The sequence below is a fragment of the Triticum dicoccoides genome, chromosome 2A (genome assembly GCF_002162155.2).
Source record: "Triticum dicoccoides isolate Atlit2015 ecotype Zavitan chromosome 2A, WEW_v2.0, whole genome shotgun sequence".
Classification (NCBI taxonomy): domain Eukaryota; kingdom Viridiplantae; phylum Streptophyta; class Magnoliopsida; order Poales; family Poaceae; genus Triticum; species Triticum dicoccoides.
In genome coordinates, this window is record NC_041382.1 from 57,333,985 (window position 1) to 57,342,576 (window position 8,592).

At 42.6% G+C, this 8,592-nt stretch overlaps 1 protein-coding gene across 1 annotated transcript; it reads left to right on the plus strand.

The window, feature by feature from the left end:
- The first annotated feature begins 1,359 nt into the window (after positions 1-1,359).
- On the plus strand, positions 1,360-8,592 carry LOC119353192 (aldehyde dehydrogenase 22A1-like). The gene is made up of 14 exons (XM_037619780.1): positions 1,360-1,797; positions 1,904-1,947; positions 3,101-3,202; positions 3,430-3,557; positions 3,753-3,875; positions 4,858-5,011; positions 5,688-5,791; positions 5,878-5,956; positions 6,113-6,208; positions 6,295-6,432; positions 7,124-7,339; positions 7,419-7,610; positions 7,909-8,052; positions 8,137-8,592. The coding sequence occupies exons 1-14, from the start codon at positions 1,686-1,688 to the stop codon at positions 8,287-8,289; spliced, it is 1,785 nt and encodes a 594-aa protein (XP_037475677.1). The 5' UTR covers positions 1,360-1,685; the 3' UTR covers positions 8,290-8,592.

The following is an 8,592-nucleotide window of genomic DNA, read 5'->3' on the forward strand; positions in this document are numbered from 1 at the left end:
TGGTACTAACAAGGTGTATTTTTTATTGGGAATGTTTGTTTTTGCTACTCTATGTTTTGACCATTTTGCTTTTGCCACTTTAGCTCTTGACGTTCCATTGTTGCCATTCTCACATTGTCAGAGTGGCATAAGAAAAATTAATACACCCTCTGAAAAATTGCATTTGCCACACAGAATGACAATTGGGATGTGTTGCTAAAAACCGGGAGTGGCAAATTTGAAATGTCAAAAGCTAAAGTGGAAAAAGTAAAATGGTCAAAAGCTAGAACGGCAAAAATGACTTTATCCTTGAGTTTTTCAGGTCATTTTTTAATAAAATACACACGAAGGATATCTTATATCTAATAATTATGAAGAAAAACACTAACCGATACAACCGAAAGATAACATGACACAAACCGACCAACAGATAAAGTACACCGAAAAGGCGAAAACCATATTGACCACCTTCTTCCTTTGATTGTATGTTGTCCGCCAGAGTTTGAAAATTGCGCTGAACTAGCGGTACAAGAAAGGGATATCTGCAAACGCCCTTGCTATACCAGGCTTTGAAGATTGCAATAGCCACTCACCGCTAGAAACACAACCTAAAAATCGCGAAGGAATATTGGTTGGAGCATTGCCCACGTAGAGCGGGCTTGCAATTCTTCACCACCAGCCCAGGGGATGGAGGAAATGGGCTATACTATAGAATAAATCGAAAACAGGTCAAAATCGCCGCAAGAAGAGACAACCAAATGTTTCCCTCGATTGACACACCAACTACCAAGATTTCAAGAAAGCCAAACATCCTCACATGCTCTTCGTCGATGTCAGATCAAACGTTGTAAGGTAGGAAGAGACCTTGTCGCAACACAACATCATCACCACCACTACACCAATATCGCTAGGGATCAAAAACCTAAACAAAGAAGGATGTATTAGAACTAAGAAAGCATGTAAGGGACGATTTTCCTCTCCTCTTGTCATCGATAAGGCCGTCAAACGAGAGAGAGGATGGGGGCTGAGGCAGCAGCGTGGAGGAGGATTTCTTTCTCTCTAGAATACGCATAAACATGCGTGTCATATGTGCATAGAAGAATAGTTAAGATGGCCGATATAGCGCCTTTCGGCAAAGTGTGATCGGTACTGAAAATGGTTCAAACCCGAGGGGTTTGATTACACATTTCTTGTTGGCACTTGGCTAGTATAATAATAATTATAAGATACATTGGACATATCCTAAAAAAAGATACATTGGACATCACTTTTTTTACAATGGAATTTCAGTCGTGTGAGCATTTTGTGCAAAAAAAAACCCCCTTTCCCCGTGTGCACGCCCTCACGGTCGGACTCGGACGGATAGGCTCGCGCGGCGTGCGGTTCGCGAACCGCGCACGGCGGAGGGCACGAGGCGGCCACCGCTCTCCTCGCCGTCGGACGCCAGTGGCAGTAGACCAGCGGAGCATCTCCCCACTGTCGCCGCTCCACTCATCGAATCGAATAAAGTACTGCTGCCTCCCAGTTCCAGGCTCCAAAAAACCTCTCCCCCCTCCCTCCCCTCCGATCTGATTCCATTCCCCACCTCCTCCGATGCCATCTCGCCGCCGCTCCTGAGCGCGCCCCGCCCCTCTCCCTCCCTCCCTCGCCGCCGCTCCGGAGCCGAAGGCGAGCCGGAGCCCTAGCCAGGGAGGGCCCCGTCGGCCATGGCGTTCTGGTGGCCGCTGCTGGTGCTCGCCGCCGCCTACGCGCTCTGCCGCGTCCTGCTCTTCCTCATCCCGCCCACCGTCCCCTCCATGGAGGTCGACGCCTCCGATGGTACGCCGCCGCCCTCCCCGACTGTGTTTTGTATGCTGGTGATTGGCCGTGGAGGATTGTCAGGGGGTTTACCAGGGTTTATTAACCGTGTTCGGATTTGGTGCAGTGATGGAGGAGGTCAACCAGAACAAGGAAGACAGCTTCATCTACGTGAGTTATCCCTCTGCATTTCCCTCTCTGTTGATGATTTTGGTGAATGAATGATCCAGTGCACACACCTGAATGCTGTCTCATCCTACCTAATAAGTTAACCTATGCGATGTGTGTTTTCTTCATCTGTTGCGCTAGGATCAGTGTGTTTTGGTTTGGTGCCAGCCAATTTGATGTAGTGAGGGGGGGTGACCCAGCGATTCTGCTACTAGTAGTTTAATACTGAATTTTGCTTGTTCTGGACACTCCGATCATGGTTTGGTGTAACCTGGGGTTGCACATTGTTGCATGGTTTCAAGAATAACGCCACACAGTAATATAACTAATTGGTGTATGTGATTATTTTGCCGTTGGTATGAGACATGTATAGGGTGGTCTAGTGGATTAAGCTGTAGCATGCTGATATGGCTAACTCCGAGTACATAGGGCATCCAGTAGATCTGATGCAGTAATAATGATCCAATGCACAAACGTGAATGCTGGCTCCTCCCACCTAAGTTAATATTGGGATGCGTGTGTTTTGGTGATCTGCTGTGCCTGAAAGCATCTGGCGCATGCGTGCTTGCTGATGGTTTCCTGGAAACTGATTTCAATGTCATTTATGTTGGATAGCTTCATGTCTCCCAAAATTCCAGTTCGCTGTGGTTGTGGTTTTGACAACTAGAAGATGCGGTCAGTAAAGTTTAGCAAAGCCATTGATAACAATTTGGTGGGCAAATAATTTACAAACATAACTGATTTTACTTTGGACATGTAATTAACGTGGTTAGGTCTCACCTTCTCAGGGTCTAAATGGTTCAATGCGGTAAGACAGCAATATCCTCTAAATGAAATGCATATTTTATTTCGAGCCGGGTTTCCCTACTGATATTTTCCCTATTTTCGTAACGGAAAGAAACAGAGTTACAACCAAAAGGGAAAAATAAGAAGTGGGTTCAACATGCTAGGGGAAAACCAATCCACCCTTGATTGGCTAGAATCTGATTTGGTGCCAGTATACGTCTGTAATGGTTCTAGAGAAGCACTACAAATATTTTTCAAGTAGCGGTGATTTGCTTTCAGCTGAAGTACCAAAAGCTCAAAATGACCCATTGTAGCAGCAGGAGCCGCATTTATTTGAACTTTATCATGCTGAGTTTATGCTCTGCTGCAGGTACCAAGGAAGGGGAAAGCTGCTCAGACTGATATGGTTCGATGCTACGAGCCAGCTACTATGAAATACTTGGGATACTTCCCTGCTTTGACTCCTGATGAGGTATGTTGCTGGTTTGCTATTGTTGCATTTTCCGTAAGTACAATGTATGCTACTATATGGTTGGCTGGTCTGATTATCTTTTGCATTATTGACTAGAAATAATGGTTCACCCTTCCTTAGTCATGATTGAAGGGAAGGCAAAGCTTGTTATGTACTGTTTTTGCAATAGTTTGGACCTTCATTAATGTGGCTTTCTATTTCGTATCACTTATTCTTTGACTCATTAGGTCCAGGAGCACGTTGCACAAGCTCGTAAAGCACAAGAGGTATGGGCAAAAAGTAGCTTCAAACAAAGGCGGCAGTTTCTCCGTATCCTTCTGAAGTATATACTTGAACATCAGGATCTGATATGCGAGTAAGGACAAATTGGGAATTCAAAAACAGTCTTATCTTTTGATTGTACCAGATGCCAATGATCTTTTTCCAAATAGTGTCTACCCTTGATGAAGGGTTTACTTAGTCCTGATCAATGGTCTCTCCTTCTGTTTTATTTGCTCACACTTTCCAACATATTGAAGGTCTGAGGGTCCACACTGTTATTTTTGTGTAGGATATCATCTCGGGACACTGGAAAAACTATGGTTGACGCTTCATTAGGCGAGATAATGACCACCTGTGAGAAGATTCATTGGCTTCTGGATGAGGGTGAGAAGTGGTTAAAACCTGAGTACAGGTTAGATTCTTGTAACCAGAAATATCCTAATGTGATGTATACAATAATTTAAGAGCCATGCAATGCCAATGTTTAATGTTGATTTAACCATGTATGTTAAACAAATAGAATCATAAAGAGGAAAAGTTGAGGTAAGTTAAGCACAGTAGGTGTGACTTGTGTTTGACACCTGAACTACACAATGGTTCACTTATGATATGTAACATCACTGGGCTGTTTAGCATTATTTAGTACCATAATGTGTGTGAACATTGGAAATTAGATGAACAGAAAATGAGTTCTGCTCTTGATTAAAACATGACTACACGCTAGGACCTGAACATACTGCAGATATTGGGCTAGCAATTTCTGTTAATTCTTGTGCAGAAGATAGGCCTTTTAATTCTTGTGCAGAAGATGGATGTGTGGCCACACGAGGAAGGATCGAGTCCGGAATGATGATATACGAGATAGAGTTGGGGTAGCACCAATTGAGGAGAAGCTTGTCCAACATCCTTTGAGATGGTTTGGGCATATTCAGCGCAGGCCTCCAGAAGCTCCAGTGCATAGCGGACGGCTAAAGCGTGCGGAGAATGTCAAGAGAGGGCGGGGTCGACCGATTTTGACATGGGAGGAGTCCGTTAAGAGAGACCTGGAGGATTGGAGTATCGACAAAGAGCTAGCTATGGACAGGGGTGCGTGGAAGCTTGCTATCCATGTGCCAGAGCCATGAGTTGGTTGCGAGATCTTATGGGTTTCACCTCTAGCCTACCCCAACTTGTTTGGGACTAAAGGCTTTGTTGTTGTTTGTTGTTTGTTTGTTTGTCACAGTAATATTCTATAAGCTAGAAAGACAGCAAGTGTACACTGCTGCACTGTTGCCGACGGCATTCATTTCATAACACCTAAAATAATGTCTTAACCAATTCTTTTTATGCTGCAGTAGTGAAGTATTGTTTTGTTTTCTTATGGCCTGCATGTATTTTCTTTTAATACTGTTCAGATCTTGTGGGAGATCAATGCTGCACAAAAGTGCAAAAGTTGAATTCCACCCTCTTGGGGTTATTGGTGCAATTGTATCATGGAACTATCCTTTCCATAATGTCTTCAATCCGATGTTGGCTGCAGTATTCTCTGGTAATGCAGCAGTTATAAAGGTAAGTAATCAGATGAATATCATCTATAATTTGATATGAGTAAACGTTCTTGGTTATGATCAAGCAGAACAAAGAGTCTTTCAGTTCCTGTACATTTTTCATTGAGATTCCGTTGTTAGAAAAAATGCTTTAGCTTAGCTTGAAGTCTGGAGCTTATTACTTATGGCAATCTACTGTCTGCTCATAGTACGGTCTTGTTTGTAACCTGGGTATAGCCGTCAGAGCATGGATGCTGATTTACAAGGTTGAAATACCCCAATTCGTCCTGACTACATTGCCTTACAAACCATTGACATGGAAACTCTCACATACTCATAGTCTTAGGTCAACCCTGTTGACTTTTGTTATTCAATGATCTCCATGCGTTGCATTTATTATGTATCAACTTTGAGTCGATTATGGCTACCATTTTGTGTTCCATAAGGTGAAGCTAGTAATTCTCATGAAAATAATGAATTGCATACTTCACAAATTTTGTGCTGATCATGTCATTAACTTTTGTTGTTGTGCCAAGTCAAACATACGGAAACAATCATATGTTCATTTGCTTTTTCTCTGCAAAGTTAATTTTCTTTATACCCTCTGAAATTTTACCTTTTCATTCATTTTCTTGATTTAAGTAACAAATTGCCACAATGTTATCCATTATTCTATTTAATGAAATGCTGATTTACAGGTTTCAGAGCATGCGAGTTGGTCTGGCTGTTTTTATTCTCGTATCATACAAGCAGCTCTGTTAGCTGTTGGTGCCCCAGATAATCTGGTTCACATAGTAACTGGGTATGAATGTAGCTTCTGCATTTTCTTGGTGTTCAGGCTAATTACTGACATGCCCTACCTGCTGGCCTCTTTTTTCTCCCCTCTAGTTTTGCGGAAACGGGTCAAGCTCTTGTATCTTCAGTGGACAAAATAATATTTGTTGGATCACCTGGTGTTGGAAGGATGGTATAACTCGCATCTGAAGTAGTGATTTCTTAATCCCATGCCGCTAATATTATTTATGCCATTATAGATACCATGATCGATGCTGCATGCATACACTTAATTTGCTTATTTTATCTGTTACTTTATTTAATGTGTTGAGTATTGTGCCTATCACAGATTATGCAAAAAGCATCCGAAACATTAATACCTGTAACTCTTGAGCTTGGTGGCAAAGATGCATTTATTGTGTGCGAAGATGTGGATTTACCCAATGTAAGTGTAGCTTTATGTTGTGTATGTCATGCCAGCCTGTTCTCTTCAACAATAGCAACTAACCTATAGCCGTTCCCCATTTGAAGGTTGTTCAAGTTGCTGTGAGAGCTGCACTGCAATCTAGTGGACAAAACTGTGCCGGTGCTGAAAGATTTTATGTCCACAAGGATATCTATCCTACCTTTGTTTCTCGCGTAGTGAAGATAATCAAATCAATATCTGTTGTAAGTTAACAACTGTATTTTGCAGTCAATAGCCAGATGTGCAATTGCAATTTTTATTTCTTTTGAGTTCTGAATTCTATCATAGCTTTGTTTCTCGCGTAGTTAAGATAATCAAATCAATATCTGTTGTAATTTAACAGGTGTATTTTGCAGTCAATAGCCAGATGCGCAAGTGCAAATTAATTGCCCGCCTTTTGAGTTCTGAATTTGAGCACAAGATTCACCTCTGTTGCTATTTTACATTTTCCTGTATTGTAGTTACTCTTGGTATTGTATCACCAAAGAGCTAGCTATGGACAGGGGTGCGTGGAAGCTTGCTATCCATGTGCCCGAGCCATGAGTTGGTTGCGAGATCTTATGGGTTTCACCTCTAGCCTACCCCAACTTGTTTGGGACTAAAGGCTTTGGTATTGTTCCGCTGTCCACATCCAACTTCTACATTCACATTTAACTTTTTACTCTTGGTATTGTTCCGCTGTCCACATCCAACTTCTACATTCACATTTAACTTTTGTTTTCATCATGTTTATTGCTATTTCAGTTCCACCTCACCATATGTTACTCAGTTTAAACATACTCTCTGTTTAACAGTTGACACCAGATAATTTTAACAGTTCATGCTCGTAGTCATCTTTCCTTGTAGTATTTATGTCATGATTTCCGTTCTCATTTTTGATCTTGCTTTTCCTAGGGCCCCCCATTATCTGGCAGATATGATATGGGTGCAATCTGTATGATAGAGCACTCTGAGAGACTTCAGAATCTTGTTAATGATGCTCTTGACAAAGGTGCCGAAATTGCTGGCAGAGGGAGCTTTGGGAATTTGGGTGAAGATGCTGTTGATCAATTCTTCCCCCCAACTGTTCTAGTGAATGTTGATCACACAATGAAAATTATGCAGGAAGAGGTAGGCTGTAGCCAATGTAGGTATGATTTCGTTTTGTGCCAATGTTGTTAGCCTTACCACTGTTACTGCTGATTAACAGGCATTTGGGCCGATTCTACCAATCATGAAATTCTCTTCTGACGAAGAGGTCATCCAACTTGCAAATGACTCTAAATATGGTCTTGGCTGTGCTGTTTTTTCGGGCGACCAGAAGCGTGCCATCAAAATAGCATCTCAACTACACTGTGGTGTTGCAGCAATCAATGACTTTGCTTCAAGTTATATGTGTCAGGTGGGTAACACTATCTAGTTTGTGCTCTCTCTCTTTTGTAATAATAATAATGGTCACACAGCTTAAGATATAAGCATTCTGAAGATATCTTGGAAGTACACATGTATATTGCAGATATAGTAGTACTCCCTCCAATCCATAATAAGTGGCGTGAACTAAAACCACGACACTTATTATGGATCGGAGGGAGTACTATTTTGCACACTTTTATCATAGAACTGCGGGTATAAATTCTTTCTTGTTTCTTTTATGTTAACCACTGCCAGTGCAAGTAGGCTTACATCTCTTTGTCATGCAGTCTTTGCCCTTTGGTGGTGTTAAAGACAGCGGGTTTGGAAGATTCGCTGGCGTGGAAGGCTTGCGGGCCTGCTGCCTTGTAAAGGCAGTCGTAGAAGACAGGTGGTGGCCATATGTGAAAACAATGATCCCCAAGCCCATTCAGGTTTGCTGTTTCCCCACATAATGCCAGGCTGCCATGGTTTGCTTGTTACCATGTTTCTGATAGTCACAAATGACAATTTTGCAGTATCCCGTCTCAGAGAATGGATTTGCATTCCAGCAGCTGCTCGTCGAGACTCTGTATGGCATCAGCGTGTGGGACAGGCTGCAGTCGCTCGTGAATCTGTTAAAGATGATCTCGGAGCAGAAGTCTCCTATAACCAGGAGGAAAAGCCGGTGAGCAGGGACAGAACTGTTCTGTTCAATGTTCTATGGTATCAGTTTCGCTGGTGATGTTCCTGCCGGTGGGACTAGTCTTTTGGCTGTTGTCCCAAGGTGCCAAGCCTGACGGGGATCAGGTTCAAAGCAAGGCAGCATTTACCTGAATGTAAAACGCCCTTTAGTACTAGTGCTTATCCTAGAAAGTGAAGATGGCAGTCGCCGATGTAAGCCCTGGATTCGATTCTCACCTGCATGAATGTAAATGTTGAATGTGTTTGCTGGGACATTCATCTAGCATAGCACCTCACCTCAGTTTTCCGAA

Excerpts from the sequence above, each read along its gene's own strand:
- LOC119353192 (XM_037619780.1), top strand. The coding sequence starts at position 1,686 with ATGGCGTTCTGGTGGCCGCTGCTGGTGCTCGCCGCCGCCTACGCGCTC. Across the intron at positions 3,203-3,429 it reads CTGCTTTGACTCCTGATGAG|GTCCAGGAGCACGTTGCACA; the intron begins GTATGTTGCTGG and ends TTGACTCATTAG. Across the intron at positions 3,558-3,752 it reads CATCAGGATCTGATATGCGA|GATATCATCTCGGGACACTG; the intron begins GTAAGGACAAAT and ends ATTTTTGTGTAG.